At 50.5% G+C, this 16837-nt stretch overlaps 1 protein-coding gene across 1 annotated transcript; it reads right to left on the reverse strand.

The window, feature by feature from the left end:
- Nucleotides 1–171: 171 nt before the first annotated feature.
- On the reverse strand, nt 172–12779 carry LOC308628354 (testisin-like; the record flags this gene model as incomplete). The annotated part of the gene is given in 8 exon segments (XM_081255178.1): nt 172–242; nt 1200–1266; nt 2001–2174; nt 2533–2687; nt 11044–11224; nt 11228–11327; nt 12060–12225; nt 12441–12779. Coding segments are annotated over 8 exon segments (1224 nt in total). The 5' UTR covers nt 12751–12779.
- Nucleotides 12780–16837: the final 4058 nt, after the last annotated feature.

The following is a 16837-nucleotide window of genomic DNA, read 5'->3' on the forward strand; positions in this document are numbered from 1 at the left end:
ATGGGGTGAGCCAGGCCAGGGGGAGGGGCATGCCGTGGCACCTGGCTGGAGTCCTCTTGAGCCTCTGGGTAGGTGGCCCTGAACAGGACCCTATGGGTGGACGTGCGCCTGGGCGGGCTTGAAGGTATTTCTGTGGATGAGTCTGTCACATGGGCACTGGGCCACCAGAGGCTACTCTGCCTGCGCTGGAGGAGGGGCAATGTCCAGGCAGGCCTGCAGGGCAGCGTCACAGTGTGGCCGGTCTGGGGCCAAGCGCTTAATAGGCATTAAATCACACCGTCCTCCAGTAACACATGGGACACCAGGACAGTGAGTGTTCTGCTTGGGGTCAACTCAGAGGGCCTTTGGGGGAGGTGAGTGGGGGCACCCTCAGGTTTTGGCTGTTGGGGAGGGCAGATGGGGGGAGTGGAAATCTCAATGCAGGTGAGTCTTACAGGAGACCTGGGAGACCCCACCCGCCTGGTACCTGCTGGCCCCTGAGTCAGGCCATGCAGCTCATGAGAGGTGGACACAGGCCCTTGTGAGCTGAGTGACTTGAATGGTTCTCTCACCTTGCTGGGCCTCAGTTTCCTCACTGTGATGAGGGGGAAGAGAAGCTCCAGCCTTGCAGGGCTGCCGAGGGGCATGAAGCCTGAGCGTGGTGTCCTACAGCCTGTGTGGCTGTCCGGGTGGGCAGAGGCGAGGAGGGCACCCTCCCAAGACTCCTCCACCTGCCTCTTCACAGAGACCAGCTCTCAATCAACCAGAACTTCTCATACCTTCTGCTCCCATAGCACCTCTGGATCTCATGAAAACAAGATCTGCCCGAGCAGTTCCAAGCAGCCCAAGCCAGCCCCGCTGGCCTGGTCCCTTGGCCATGCTGAGGCTGGGTTCTGGGACCCCAGCGCTGGGGCGGGGGGGTGACACGCTTGATGCTGCCCCTCCACCCAGGCCACCTATGGATCTTGGAGCCCCCATGCCCCCAGGACAAGCCTCAACCACAGGGAGTCAGGAGAGAAGGGGCCATGCCAGGTCCTTGTCCCCCACAGGCAATGCTGAGGTGTGTCCCCGTGATTCCTCAGGGGATCCCGGCCAGGCAGTGCCTCAGCTGCCCACAAGGGTAACCTCATCTGGGCAAAGGTCATTGGCTCTCACCCCTCCTGCCTCAGTTTCCCCACTCTTCACTGAGGCTTCTTGGTATCGCCTCCCAAATAAATTACCTGCACCCTTGTCCTGGTCCCGGGTCAGCCTTTGGGGGACCGTGGTGAGACCAGGGGCATCTGGCGTCTGTGTGGTGGGGAACACGGCATGAGTGCTGGGGGTGTTTGGGGGCGTTTCCTCCACTGCACCCCACTCCAGCCTTCCTAGCCCCCAGGGACCCTGTTGCTACTTATGTCCTCCTGTAAATTCTCTTCTTTTTAAAAAATATTTATTTATTTTTTGGCTGCGCCGGGTCTTAGTTGCAGCACATGGGATCTTTGTTGCAGGATATCTTTAGTTGCGGCATGAGTGTTCTAGTTCCCTGACCAGGGATTGAACCTGGGCCCCTACATTGGGAGCACAGAGTCTTAACCACCGGACCACCAGGGAAATCCCTGTAAATTATCTTTCTGATTGAACTAACCTGAGAGGGTTCTGTTGTTTGCAACCAAAGCCTGTATAGCACAGATGGGTGACTATGGTTTAGGAGTTAAGGAGTGGTCTTAGGGTAGATGGGACACGGGTAACAGTGAGGGTGTCCAGGAATCCACCCAGGGCCATAGAACGTGGTGCAAGGCATCAACGTGAACATGCACACGTTTATTAGCAAAGGGGACAGAAGGGGACTGGGCCTGGTCCAGTAGGCAGTCCTGCCACTGGCGTGCCCCCAGCCCTTGGCGAATGTGTCTGGAGCTGCAGTAACTACTGCACCCTCATGGGCTTATGTGTGCACAGGCCAGCTATAGGAGTCAGGGAGCCCAGAGCAGAGCGAGGGGCAGCAGCAACTGAGAGAGTTCTGGCCTGGGTGTGCTGCGGCCCACGAGCATCTGAATCCAGTTGAAGTAACTACTGACATTGGTGTAGATGCTGGCCCGGTTGCGCCTACCACAGCCCACTCCCCCTCTCACGATTCCAATCGGAATCCACAGCCCATTCTTTTCACAGACCAAAGGTCCGCCTGGGTCACCCTGGGAAGCAGTGTGGGTGAGCAAGACCTGGGGTGGGGCAGGAGGGGCCAGTGGAGAGGCTGGTAGAGCAGGAGGGGCTGTGGAGCTGGGCAGACTGGCTGCAAATCCCACTCCTCCCCTGGAAGCAAACAAACCTCAGTTTCTGCATCTGCAAAGGGGGGCAATAGTCTATCCACTCAATTTCACATAAGGATCAAAGGAGGAACACTTAATGTAAAACGGGAAGCTTGTTTTATAGGCTGGATAAATGAGGTCTACAATGATTTTCTCATGAATAAACTCTAAGGGTGGATTGGTAGGGGTCAAGGTGGTTGCTCTCAGGCCCAAGATTGGGAGGGGTGGTACCCAGTTTCAGTATGGCCCTCATTGGGGCAGGGGTACTCACTTTGCAGGTGTCAGTGCTGCCATCCTCAGAGCCAGCACAAATCATATTATTACTGCTGTGACTGAGGTAATCAGGCTGATGGAACGGGTAGGAACACCGGGATTTGTTTTTGATGGAGACTCGCACTTCCTGAAGATTGTAGGGAGGTAGCAGGTCTGTCAGGGGTTGAGGGTGGGAGAGAGAAAGACAACAACCTTAGCCTCTCCTCTGCCATCTGGGGAAAGGGGGTATGAAGGGGAGTGGACTTCCTGGAGTACCCACAGTACCTGGGACATTGCCCTTGATTCCTCTGTTCTAGTCCAGCACCCAGCATGTGGTGGGTGATGAACAATATCACAGAAGGACCCAATGGATGGACAGGCTGTCACAGCACCTCCCTGAGGCTTGGTTTCCCTCCCTGTAGCCTGCAGATGACAGGCCCTGCCTGAGCCAGTGGGGAGAGACCATGGCTGAAGCATACACAGGGGGAGGGGCTGATGCAGCTGACCTTGTTTATAATTAGTATAGCTGCAGGATCCAGGCTGAAGTTTTCCTAAATTTGATGAAAGATATGAATCTACACATTCAAGAAGGTGAACAAATTCCAAGTAGGATAAACACAAGGAGATCCACACTGAGATACATTTTCATCAAAATATCAAAACACAAAGACAAAGGGAGAATCTTGTAAACAGTGAGAGAGAAGCTACACATCAAGTATAAGGACGTTCAACAAGATTGACAGCCACATCCTTTTCAGACACCCTGGAGGCCAAAAGGCAGTGCAATGACATATGTAAAGTGCTAAGAGACTAAAACAGTCAACCAAGAATTCTAGATCAGGCAAAACTATCCTTCAAAAAAAAATGAAGGTGAGATTAAGATATTCCCAGATAAGCAAATGCTGAGAGTGCTCATCATTAGTAGGCCTGCCCTACAAGAAATGGAAAAGGGAGCCCTTCAGGATGAAATGAAAGGGCAGTAGCCAGTAACTTAAACCCATAGGAAGAAATAGAAAACACTGGTAAACGTAACTACACAGGTAAACATACAAGCCAGTATTATAGTTTTGGTTCATACCTTTTTTGCTATACAATTTAAAAGACAAATGCAATTTAAAAGACAATAATTGTAAATCTGTTACACAGAGATTGGTTACACAATATATAAAGATATGGTTACACAATATATAAAGATGTAAACTGTGACAATAACAACTTGAGAAGAATAGAGTTGTATAGGAACAGAACTTTTGTATGCTATTGAACCTAAGTTGATATTAATTCAAAATAGACTGTTATAAGTTTAAGTTATTAACTGTAATCTCCAGGGAAACTGCTGAGAAAATAACTAAAAAATATACAGAACAGGAAATGAGAAGGAAATCAATACAGTACACTAATAAAAATCAAACACAAAAAGGAGGAAATAAGGAACAAAAAAGATATAAGACTTAGGTATAGATATAGATATGATATAGATATAAGATATCTGTATCTTCTACATCTGACAAAATATAGAAAACAAATTGAATAATGGTAGAATTAAATCCTTCCCTATCAGTAATTAATTTTAATGTAACTATTAAACACTCCAATTAAAAGGCAGAGATTGGCAGAATGGATTAAAAACAGATCCAACTATATCCTGTCTACAAGACAATAATTTTATTATTTTTAAATTTTTTTATTTTTTAAAATTTATTTATTTATTATTTTTGGCTGCATTGGGTCTTCTTTGTTGCATGCGAGCTTTCTCTAGTTGTGGCAAGTAGGGGCCACTCTATTGCGATGCACAGGCTTCTCACTGCGGTGCTTTCTCTTGCTGCGGAGCACAGGCTCTAGGTGCGCGGTCTTCAGTAGTTGTGGCACATGGGCTCAGCAGTTGTGGCTCGTGGGCTCTAGAGTGCAGGCTCAGTAGTCGTGGCGCATGGGCTTAGTTGCTCCGCGGCATGTGGGATCTTCCCAGACTGGGGCTCGAACCTGTGTCCCGTGCATTGGCAGGCAGATTCTTAACCACTGCACCACCAGTGAAGCCCGACAATAATTTTAGATCCAAAGGTAAATATAGGTTTAAAGTGAAAGATTGGAAAAAGAGATTCCATGCAAATAGTAACCAAAAAGAGCTGAGGTTGGTATACTAATGTCAGAGAAAATGGATTTTCAGTCAAAACATGTTACAAGAGTCAAAGGAGGGGGACTTCCCTGGTGGTCCAGCAGGTAAAACTCTGTGCTCCCAATACAGGGGGCCTGGGTTTGATCCCTGGTCAGGGAACTAGGTCCCACATGCATGCTGCAACTTAAGAGTCTGCATGTTGCAACTAAGAAGTCTGCATGCCACAACTAAGAAATCCCACATGCCGCAACTAAGTATCCCGCATGCCGCAATGAAGATCCTGCATGCCGCAACTAAGACCCAGCGCAGCCAAAATAAATAATAAATAAATATTTTTAAAAAGAGTCAAAGAAGGACATTATATGTTGATAAAAGTGGCAAGTCCTCAAGATATAATAATTATAAATATCTACACATCTAACAACTGAGCCCCAAAATACATGAAGCAAAATTGATGTAACTGGTGGGAGAAATAGACAGTTCTACAAGGACAGTTGGAAACTTCAATGCCCCACTTTTATTAATGGATAGAACAACCAGAGAGAAGATCAGTAAGATAACAGAGGACTTGAACAGCATTATAAAGCAGCTAGACCTAAAAGACATATACAGAACAATCCACCCAAAAAAGAGCAGAATACACATTCCTTTCAAGTGGATGCAAAACATTCTCCAAGATAGATGACATGTCAGGCCACAAAATAAGTTGCAATAAATTAGAAAAGATTGACATCATAGAAAACAGTGGATTGAGGCTAGAAATCAATAACAGAAGGAAAACTGAAAAATTCACAAATATGTGGAAATTAAACAACATACTCCTAACCAATGGGTCAAAGAAGAAATCACAAGGAAAATTAGAAAGTACTTTGAGATGAATGGAAATAAAAACACAACATACCAAAACTTATGGGATGCAGCTAAAGCAATTCTCACAAGGAAATTTATAGCTGGAAATGCCTATGTTAATAAATGAGAAAAATCTCAAATCAACAATCTAACTTAAGGAACTAGAAAAAAAAAGAGCAAATTAAACCCAGGGGTAGAAGGAAGGAAATAATAAAGAGAGGAATGGAAAAAAATCAAACTAGGGAACAGAAAAACAATAGCAAAAATCAACAAAACCAAAAGTTGGTTCTTTGAAAGATCAACAAAATTGACAATGAAAGTGGGGACATTATTACTGGCCTTAAAGAAAAATTAAGGACTATAAGTGAATACTATGAACAATTGTATTCCAACAAATTATATAACCTAGAGGAAATGGACAAATTCCTAGGAACACACAAAATACTAAAACAGACTCAAGAAGAAATAGAAAAGCTGAACAGACACATAACAAGTAAAAAGATTTAGTCACTAGTCAGAAACCTCCCAATGAAGAAAAGCCTTGGGCCAGATGGCTTAAATGGTGACTTCCATCAAACATAGGAAGAAATTAACATCAATCCTTCTTCCAAAAAACAGAAGAGGAAGGAACACTTCCTAACTCATTCCATGAGACTGGCATTACTGTGACACCAAAGCCCAAGTAAGTTATCACACACAAAAAGAAACTACAGACCAACATATATGGCAAAAATAGTCAACAAAATACCAGCAAACTGAATCCAGCAGCATATTAAAAGAATTCTACACCACGACCGAGCGAGATTTATCCAGAGTGCAAGGTGGGTTCAACATACGAAAATCAATCAATATAACATACTACAGACTACAGTAATAGAATGAAGGAAAAAAAAAAAACCCACATGGTTATCCTAATTGATGCAGGAAAATCCAACACTTTCATTATAAAAACACTAAATAAACTAAGGATAGAGAGAACTTCCTTAACATGATAGAGATCATATGTGAAAAACCCACAGCTACAGAATTGTGAAAGACTGAAAGCTTTCCCCCTAAGATCAGGAAAAAGACAATGATGCCAGTTTTTTGTCACTTCTATCTAACATTTTACCGGAAGTTCTAGTCAGAGCAATTAGGCAAGAAAAGGAAATAAAACACGTCCAAGTTGGAAAGGAAGAAGTAAAACTAGGTCTATTCACAGATGACATGATCTTACGTACAGAAAATAATGAAGAGTATACAAAGAAGGACTAGAATTAATAAATGAATTCAGCAAATTTGCAGGATCTAAAATCAAGACATAAAAGTCAGTTATATTTCTATACACTACCAATGAACAATTTCAAAAGGATATTAGAAAAGAAATTTCATTTTACGATAGCATCAAAAAGAATAAAATAGTTAGATTTAATTGAGGACCTGTACACAAAAAACTACAAAACATTGCTGAAAGAAATTAAAGAAGACATAAATAAATGGAAACGTATCTTCTGTTTATGGACTGGAGACAATATTATTTAGATGACAATACTCCCCCAAAGCAATCCACAGATTCAATGCAATCCCTATCCAAATTCCAATGGCCTTTTTAGTGGAAATTGACAAGCTCATCCTCACATTTAGAGGGACTATCAAGAGACCCCAGATAACAAAACCAATATTTGAAAAAGTAAACAAAGTTGGAGAATACACACTTCCCAATTTCAAAACATACTTGGAAGCTACAGGAATCAAACAATGGGGTCCTAGCAAATGGATAAACATACAGACAAACGGAATAGAATTGTGAGTCTAGAAAATAAACCCATCCTTCTTTGGTCAACTGATTTTTGACAAGGGTGCCAAGATAATTCAGTGGAGTAGAGAATAGTCTCTTTAACAAATGGTGCTGGGACAACTAGATATCCAAATGCAAAAAATGAAGTTGGACCCACTACTTCGCACCATAAACAAAGATCAAGTCAAAATAAATCAAAGAGGGCTTCCCTGGTGGCGCAGTAGTTGAGAGTCCGCCTGCCGATGCAGGGGACATGGGTTCGTGCCCCGGTCCGGGAAGATCCCACATGCCGCGGAGCAGCTGGGCCCCTGAGCCATGGCCGCTGAGCCTGCGCGTCCAGAGCCTGTGCTCCGCAACGGGAGAGGCCACAACAGTGAGAGGCCTGCGTACCGCAAAAAAAAAAAAAGAATCAAAGATATACATATAACAGCTAAAACTATAAAACTCTTCAAGAAAACATGAGGGTAAATCTTCATGACCTCGAATTTGGCAATGATTTCTTCGACATGACACCAAAAGCAAAAGCGCCAGAGAAAAAATAATCTGAACTTCATCAAAATTAAAATATTCTGTGCATCAATAGATACTATCATGAACGTGAAAAGAGATGTGGTCCACGAGTCTTGGCTCAGCCCTGCATCTGAAGTGCTCTTCCCCCATCAACACCAGGGACTGACAACATGGAACAACCTGGAAGGAAGGAGCTATGATGCCTCTTTCGAAGAAACTGAAGATTTAAGTAAGAGGATTCAAAACACAACCTTCTGACACTAAAGCCTACCTGTTCTGCAGAACTTCAGCTAGGTCTTCATTTCAACTCTCAAACCTTTAGCTCTTATCCTTTTCCTGGAGATTATTGCCTCTTTCCTGGCATCACTTGGTTCTCTAAGCATCATGAACCCCATTAAGCCAACTGGTCTTACCCTTAGCTACATATTAGATTCACCTGGGATGCTTTCAAATATCCCAATGTCTGTGCCACATCCCAGACCAATTAAATCCATGGAGTGAGACCCAGGAACCAGTTTAAAAAAAAAAAAGAAGAAAAAAGGAAAAAAAAAAACCCCACAGAATAGGAAAAAATATTTGCAAATCATATATCTAAAAAGGGTCTAGTATTCAGAATATATAAAAACGATTACAACGTCACAACAAAGACAACTCAGTTTAAAAATGGGTTGGGGGGCTTCCCTGATGGCGCAGTGGTTGAGAGTCTGCCTGCCGATGCAGGGGACTCGGGTTCGTGCCCCAGTCCGGGAAGATCCCACATGCCGTGGAGCAGCTAGGCCCGTGATCCATGGCTGCTGAGCCTGCGCGTCTGGAGCCTGTGCTCAGCAACGGGAGGGGCCACAACAGTGAGAGGCCTGCGTACTGAAAAAAAAAAAAAAAAAAAAAAAAAAAAAAAAAAAGAACCAATGGATGGACAAGCTGTTATAGGTTTCCCTCTCTGTAGCCTGCAGATAACAGGCCCTGGCTGAGGCCCCGGGGAGAGACAGGGGAGACCGTAGCACTCCTGAGGGCAGGGCTAGTGCAGCTAAGATGGTTTAGGATTAACACAGTCCAGCGCCCAGGTGCCTGAGGAGGTGGGGCGGCCCTGGTGCACTCTCTCCCCATGCATTTGCGCATGCCCGGCCCCCCAGGATGCAGTTCCATCAAGCCCCATTCTCAGGTAAAGAAAGATTCAGGAGCAAGATTGCCCTCCCCCACCCCCAACAAAGTATCAGGGAACTGCCAGAGCCTGATATGAACCCAGATCTGTCCAATTCCTAAGTCTGGGTCCGAATCACCTCCTTATCCTGCAGAGGATGGTGACCACAGTAACACTGAAAGCTGGTCTGTAAATAGAGCTTCCTGGCTGCTGGGCGCTCTGCTAAGCCCTCATGTATGAACGCTTTCAAGCCTCAGAACTACCCTCTCAGGTGGGAGCTATTATTATGCCATTTTACAGATGAGGAAGCTGAGGCACAGTGAGATGAAGTGCCTTGCCCAAGGTTTCCCAGCTAGTACAGAGTATATCAGGTCTGGGGGGTGGGGGACAAGAAGTCACCTTCTACCTGTGAGAGTGAGGGTTCAGGCTGGGGCTGGGTGTTACCACCTGTCAGCCGTGGGGAGGGAGCAGAGTCTGCCTGGCTAGGCTCCTTGGCTCACACCCGTTCAGCCCTTTGGGCCCAGGCAGTCTGCTCAGGGGCACTTTCTCCAGCCCCTTCAGGTGAAGGGAAAGGACAGGGCAGGTCTCCTGTCGACTCCTCTATCTGCCCCCTGCCAATTCCAGGTGCGCTACCCTCTCCGGGCCAGTGAGCCCTGGCTTCTCCATTGAGCCCTGGGGCCTTGGGCAATTTCCATACCTCTCCAAGCTTGCTCATCTGTAAAGTAGGTATAAAAATGTTCCCAGCCTCATTGGCAGGTAGGCTCCAGAAGGAAGATAGTCCCTGGAACACAGAACAGTGCCAGGGACACAGAGCACATGAGAGGAGCTTTATCTATATGGTTGCTGTGGTTAAGGGTGAGGCAGGGCCACGCTGGACCAGGGAGCAGTATGAGGCGCCGTCCAGTCCATCAGGCTAGAGCCCCCGGAGCCCCTCTGGGGGGCCTGTGTCCAGCCGTTTCAGAGGATTGTGGTGAGAGAGAAGCAGGTGGCAGCTCATGACAGCGCAAGGAGCCCCACAGAGATTCAGTGGGGGGGCCAAGGCTGGAGCATGGCTTGACATTTCAAGGAGAGAAAAAGAGCTGGCACTCCAGGACAGGAGGCCACTCTGGCAGGTGCAGAAGGGATGAAGAAGCCAGAGTGGAAGGCTGGCTGGCAGTGGGGGTGTTGGTGAGCACCCTGCTGGGGTGGAAAGGCGGCCTTCCTGAAACAGCCCTCCCCAGCCCCACCCCTGCAGGCTGGGGCTTCGGGCCTGGGCCAGCGAGCCACCCTCTCTGGCTTCTGGCGAGCCACCCTCTCTGGCTTCTGGCGAGCCACCCTCTCTGGCTTCTGGCGAGCCACCCTCTCTGGCTTCTGGCTCACAGTATCCGGAAGGGAGGGGGAGCTGAGTGTGTATACAGAAAGCACTGCTCTTTAGGGGGGAGCAAGAGTGGAGAGCCACGGACTTCCCTGGTGGTCCAGTGGTTAAGACTTCGCCTTCCAGTGCAGGGGGTGTGGGTTCCATCCCTGGTCCGGGAGCTAACATCCCACATGCCTCATGGCCAAAAAAACCAAAACGTAAAAAAACAGAAGCAATATTGTAACCAAATTCAATAAAGACTTTTAAAAAATGGTCCACATCAAAAAAAATCTAAACTTTAAAAAAAAAAAAAAAAGAGGACTTCCCTGGTGACGCAGTGGTTAAGAATCCACCTTCCAATGCAGAGGACACGGGTTTGAGCCCTAGTCCGGGAAGATCCCACATGCCACGGAGCAACTAAGCCCGTGCGCCACAACTATTGAGCCTGCACTCTGGAGCCCGTGAGCCACAACTACTGAGCCCGCGTGCTGCAACTACTGAAGCCCGCGTGCCTAGAGCCCATGCTCCGCAACAGGAGAAGCCACCGCAATGAGAAGCCCGCGCACTGTAACAAAGAGTAGCCCCCGCTGGACACAACCAAAGAAAACCCGTGCAAGACCCAACGCAGCCAAAAATAATTAAATTTATATTAAAAAAAAGAGTGGAGAGCCAGTGTGGAGAGGATGCTGAGCAGGCCAAAGAGGTGATGCTGCCAAGGTGGGGGCCACTGAGGCTGGTGCAGCTAGAATGAGTGGACATGACATTGCTGCCCTCCCCCGCCCCAGACCCATCTGTCCCCAGCCTCACCCTGATCTTCTTCAATGTCCCCCCAGCTGGTCACCCAGCAGTCAGTCTGGTTCTCAAACTCAGAGGAGGAAGCCATGAGACAGATGGGCTGGATGTACTTGGTGTAGGTAACGGAGGAGGACAGCTTCAGCAGGCCGATGTCATACGATGCAGCCCCCAGATAATTGGGGTTCAAAAAGATCTACTCCACGTTGTAACGGTTGTAGTAGGCTTGCAGGTTCCAAATGGACGGTGTGGCAGACAGCTTGCCAAACTGGACCGACCATTCATAGGGATCTCTGTTGCTGGCAGGGGAGGAGAAAGCCGTCAGGGGTCCTCAGAGGGAGGGTGGGCCACCTGAGCACACCTGGGGCTGCTCCCTGAGCTGAGACCCCCGGGCTGCTGCGGGGCCCACCCCAGACACCATTAGCAGGTCTTTCTTCGACCAAAGAGGCCAGGGTAGAAACGGGGAGAGCCCAGACAGCCCCAAACAAAGTCCCACACCTGGGGACTTGGGGGGGTTGGCAGGAGGGTGCCTCCCCTGCCACCTCATCTGGCCAGTCAGTCAACCACCTGTCACCTCCAAGAGCCCTTCTCAAAAGGCAACGAGCAGGTGCACGGGCGTCACAGCAGGCTGGGCTCAAAACAGCTTCCGGGGCCACTGTCACCACAGGCCAGGCTCTGTGTCCAGCACTTACTTCAGCCCATTCCTCCCCCGGCAGTGGGGGGGTCACCTCCGCTAGGAGGTGGGGTGAAGAAGGTGGAGGTTGGTGGTGCCATTTGGGGACAAGTGAAGCGAGAAAGAAAAGAACAAGACAAACAAATGTGCGTGGGAATGTTCTGGGAGAACGTTCTGGTAGAAACCGCACAGGGTTTCCTCCCGGAGCGCCCTGGGGGACTCGCGTGGGTGCGTAACGGGCTGCAGCCTGGACTGGGCCTCAGGAGCACACGAGGGCCGTGTCCACGTGGGGCATGCGCGCAGGTCCTGGTGCAGACCCAGGGCCCGGGGTCAGCGGGCTGCCTGCTCCCAGACTCACTTTTGGAAGCAGTGCGCGGCCGAGAGCACCCAGCGGCGGTTCAGCAGGCTTGCCCTGCAGTAGTGGGAGCCCCATAGGCGCAGGCTGCCCTGCCACGGCCAGTGCCCAAGCTCTGCATCCTTTCCACCCACTATGCGTGTCGGGACAGTCCGTTGGCCACATGGCCCTGGGATGGACAGACAGACACCAGGCTGAGCTGCGGGAGGCAGGCCCACCCCGTCCACCCTCACCCACCGGGTGGGAGAAGGGAAAGGGCGCCCCGGGGAAACGCGCGTCCAGGGGTCTTGCCGCCCAGGAAGAAGGGGACGCTGGGGACCTGCCCCACGTGGTCCACAGGCGCCCGCCCCTCCCCCATACCCAGGGCGGGTGCCCATCAGTTACATGCGAGCATAGAAGAGTTCTCGAAACCTGGGGCGGGGAGAGGAAAAGATGAGTCGCCCTTCGCGCTCAGGCTCAGGTGCCCTGCGCAGGGAAGCGCGCCCCCTGGACGTCTTACCTGGAAGCAACAGGTCCCTATTCCGCAACGCTGCGGGTAGGAGAGAAAGTGAGCTCCCCTTGGTCTCCACGCGCCCCACCTTTCCCCCATCACCCCTAGCTGCGCCGGCAGCCCCCGCCTCAGCTCTCCCTGCCTCTCGATTTCGACCCGCACCAACAGTTGCGCAAGCAGCAGCGCCCCGACCAGCGCGCCCATGGCCTCTTCTTCCCGCCGCCTGGCGCCCCCTCTGCTTCCGCCAGCTCCAAGGCCCGGTTGGGGCGCCCCCTCGGGGAGAGGGAGCCACGGGAACCCTGGCCACCCCCTTCCCTCAGCTTGACCTCTCTGGTCCAAGGGCTGTTTGGGAACCTGGGACGTCACAGTGCCCCGGCTTTGAGCTTCTACTGGGGCTCGGTCCCCCAACTACGTACCTTGTTATGGCCCAGGAGTCAGTGTACCCAGACGATCCCTTTCTTGTCTGCGACCCTGGGGGCCTGGCTGCCCCCCATGCTGCCCTCTTTTCTACCCATTCCTTCCGCTAGGAAGGACCAAGGACCTGCCCCACAGCCAGGACTCCCGTGAAAGCACATTAGCAAGTCCTCACTGAGACCCCCATTGGGGGCCTCGCACTGTTGGGCTAAGCCAGGAAGAGAAGACCCCTCACAAGCCTTTCTTGGGGAAATGATGATCTTGGGTCTTGTCCCTCCCTGTGCGGCCTCAGGCTCGTCCCCACGTGCGGCCCAGGCTGCCCCCTGGTGGCAGGCCCCGGCCCCTTTTATCACCCTCCTCAGGATTCAGTCTTGAAAGTTGAAACTTCCTTTCACAAACTTTCTTGCCCTGGGTCCTGGGGGGAAGGAAATTGCCAAAGAAAGGGAGAGAGAGACGTCGCTGGGTTGTTCATCCCAGCGTCCCTGTGACCGGTGACTCTACAAACTGGGAACCTGGGAAGGCTGTGCCTGCTTGGTGCCCCTCTGTGTGTCCTGAACACTACCCGGGATGTGGAGGTGTTCACGGAGTGATGAGTCCCCCAGCATTGGCTTCTTGGGGTCCCTCCAGGCAGGGGAGCCAGTCTAGACTTGAAGGAATATCCACAGGTGTGTATCCCCCTCGGGAGCCCTGGGTCTTGGGCCCAGCCCGGCAGCACCCTCAGCAGGGCCTGGGTGGTGACTGCCGAGGGAATGAGCCGCTGGAGGCAGGAGCAGGCAGAGCAGGTTCCCTGCCTGGCCAAGCGGGAAAGAGGGTTCCCAGATGGTGTCCTTGACCCGGGCACACTGGTGGAGACAAGGGGGAGACGCCTGATGCTTGGGGACAACGGAAACTTCTGCAGAGGATGAAGCCAGCCTGTCAGCAAACCTCCTGGACTTCACACACTGCAGAGGGAACAGTGGGCATGGGCTCTGGCTGGTGGACACAGGGACAGACTGCGTGCAGCAAGGGCTGGAGTTTTCCCCTAAGAAGGTCCCCCTCTGTGGCCTTTGGCACCGCAGCGCTTGTGACTGGCCAGTCACTGTGAGCTCCCTGGATCAGGGCTAAGTTTTGCTCCTTGCACAAGATGAGACACAGTGCCAGCACCTAACTTCCAGTGCTGTGGGGACAGCCCAGGAACTCCTCCTCCCCTGCAGCCTGAAGGATCGCTTAAGCCGCAAGTCCTGTGCAATCCTCGGGGCTGCCTACGGCTCTTGAGAGCTCTCTCCTCCCTCTGACCACCTGCCTGTCTCCTGCCCCTACTCTCCTTTCCTGGTGAATGCCATGCCTGCTCCAGCCTCGGGCCGGCCTCTCCCTGCAGACCCCTCGTCCAGATGGTCACGCAGCAGGCTTCTTCTGGGCCTTCAAGTCTCAGTGCTAATGTCACCTCCTCAGCTAGGCTTTCCCTGTCCCCCTCCCATCTAAAGCCAACCCCATATGCCCCCACTGACTGTCCTTCTCACTGACCTGTTGTATTTCCTCCCTAGAACTTAGCAATGTCCAAAATGATCTTGTTCGGTTCTTTGTGTGTGTAGCTGTCGGCTCCCTCCAGGGACTGCATGTGACACACCCAGTGAATGTGGAATTGAAGGGCTGATGGAGGACCCAAAGGGCCCCACTCCTGCTCCTCTGCCCTGCGCAGCGGCCAGCAGGGGTCCCCACTCACACACACAGGGTCCCAGCCCTGTGCTCCCTCCTCCAGCTGCCGGCTTACATTTCTCCAGCCAGTTCCTGGGCTCCCCTGGAAAGACCGGGGCTGGGGAAAGAGGGAAAGAGGTAAAGAGCAAGCCCAGCCTGGCCCTGAGCCCTCACCGTCCACATCAGGGTGATGTGGATTCCCCCTCAGCCCTGCCAGGAACCCCAGGATATGTTACTGCTCTGCTGGCCACTGAGCCAGGGACAGGGCTTCTGGGGAGAGTGGGCTCGGGCAAGCCCCGGGGTTTGCAGCCCTCAGATTCCCAGTCTGAAAAATGGAGGTAATAGTAATGTGCACCTTGCAGGGCTGCTGTGAGCATCTGGTGACGCCCTGTGGTTAAGCTCCTACACATGGAAGATACTTTCTCATGCATCCCTCTGGGGATGCAAGGCACAGGGAGGATCACCAAGGCAGAGGAATGTCCTTCCGCCAGCTAGGCTTTACTGCCTCTCAGACAGACACGTGTGCAAAGGCACCAGCCCAGCACTGGGCGCTGGAAACCCCAGTTCCAAGAGTCCCAGAAACCACCCAAGGAATCCTTGAACGTGGGTGCTCCTTGAGACTCAGCCTTGAATGGTGGGTGAGAAGCAGGTTCTGTCCCTGGGGGTCCACAGGGTGGCAAGGAGGGAGAGAGGGCATCTTGGGGCCCCCTGGGGACACATGAGACACAGATGCTGGGCCCAGGGCTGTGAGGTCTGAAGAGGGATAGATGTGGGTATTGGGAAGGGGGCTTGTCATGGGGCTGGGTGTGGGGGCGGAACCAGAGAAGGTCCCTGGAGGACAGAGGATAGGTGGATGGTTGAAGCTGACTATTGGGGAGGGTTTGGGGAGTAGGTCCCTGCAGGAACCACCTGCTACACTCTTGGCAGGAAGCAGAGAGAGAGGGCATGAGTTTGGGATGCAGGGTCTGAGGTTGCCGGGCTGACTGCCCGGATAGGCAAGGCAAGCCACAGGGAGACGGGGGTGCCCCCAAGCGGTCCCAGAAGCAACAACAGGGCAAAGATAAGATCCTAGCAAGGCTTGGAGAGAAGTTCCTGACATCCCGAGCTGAGTTCCAGGTTGTGCTGACAACCCATGTGGTGTAGACGCTGACGTTGGTGGAAACACCCAGCCTCTTAGGGAGCCCGCAGTGGGATCCCCAGCTCACAACCCCTGTGACAGACATGACCAGTGTCACAGAACAGGGAGCTGTATGATCAAGAAAGGAGAGCTGACCAGCCTTGGGCACTGCAGGGAGAAGGAATGTGGGAGACTTTTCTGATTCCTAAATTTTTTCCACTTCTCAAAAAGCTAACATATGACCCAGCAATCCCACTCCTAGGCATAAATCTGGAGAAAACCATAATTCAAAAGGATGCATGCACCCCAATGTCCATTGCAGCAATATTTACAATAGCCAGGAAATGGAAGCAACCTAAATGTCCAGCGACAGAGGAATGGATAAAGATGTGGTACATATATATAATGGAATATTACTCAGCCATAAAGAGGAACGAAATAGCGCCATTTGCAGGGACAAGGATGGACATAGAGATTGTCATACAGAGTGAAGTAAGTCAGAAAGAGAAAAACAAATATCATATAATATCACTTATATGTGGAATCTAGAAAAATGGTACAGATGAACTTATTTGCAAAGCAGAAATAGAGTCACAAATGTAGAGAATAAACTTATGGTTACCAAGGAGGGAAAGTGGGGTTGGGATGAATTGGGAGATTGGGATTGACATAGATACATTACTGTGTATAAAGTAGATAACTAATGAGAACCTACTGTATAGCACGGGGAACTCTACTCAATGCTCTGTGGTGACCTAAATGGGAAGGAAATCTAAAAAAGAGGGGACATATGTGTACGTATAACTGATTCACTTTTCTGTACAGCAGAAACTAACACAACATTGTAAAGCAACTATACTCCAATTAAAAAAATTTGTTTTAAGTACCCATTCTTCTCAGTTGACCCTTGCATCAACCTAGCCTGCAGGCAACTCCCCTCGAAGGGGCTCGCTGGGTCTCTGAGCAGCCCCAAATGGTTGGTTTAAACCAAAATCATGCTCAGCGAATACTCAGTACTGCATTATTGCTTTTTTCCTCTACCTAATCTCTTGATTTCTGATTTAAAAGTGTGGATTTATTAGTTTA

Source organism: Mesoplodon bidens (assembly GCF_964165515.1).
Source record: "Mesoplodon bidens genome assembly, chromosome: 15".
Lineage (NCBI taxonomy): Eukaryota > Metazoa > Chordata > Mammalia > Artiodactyla > Ziphiidae > Mesoplodon > Mesoplodon bidens.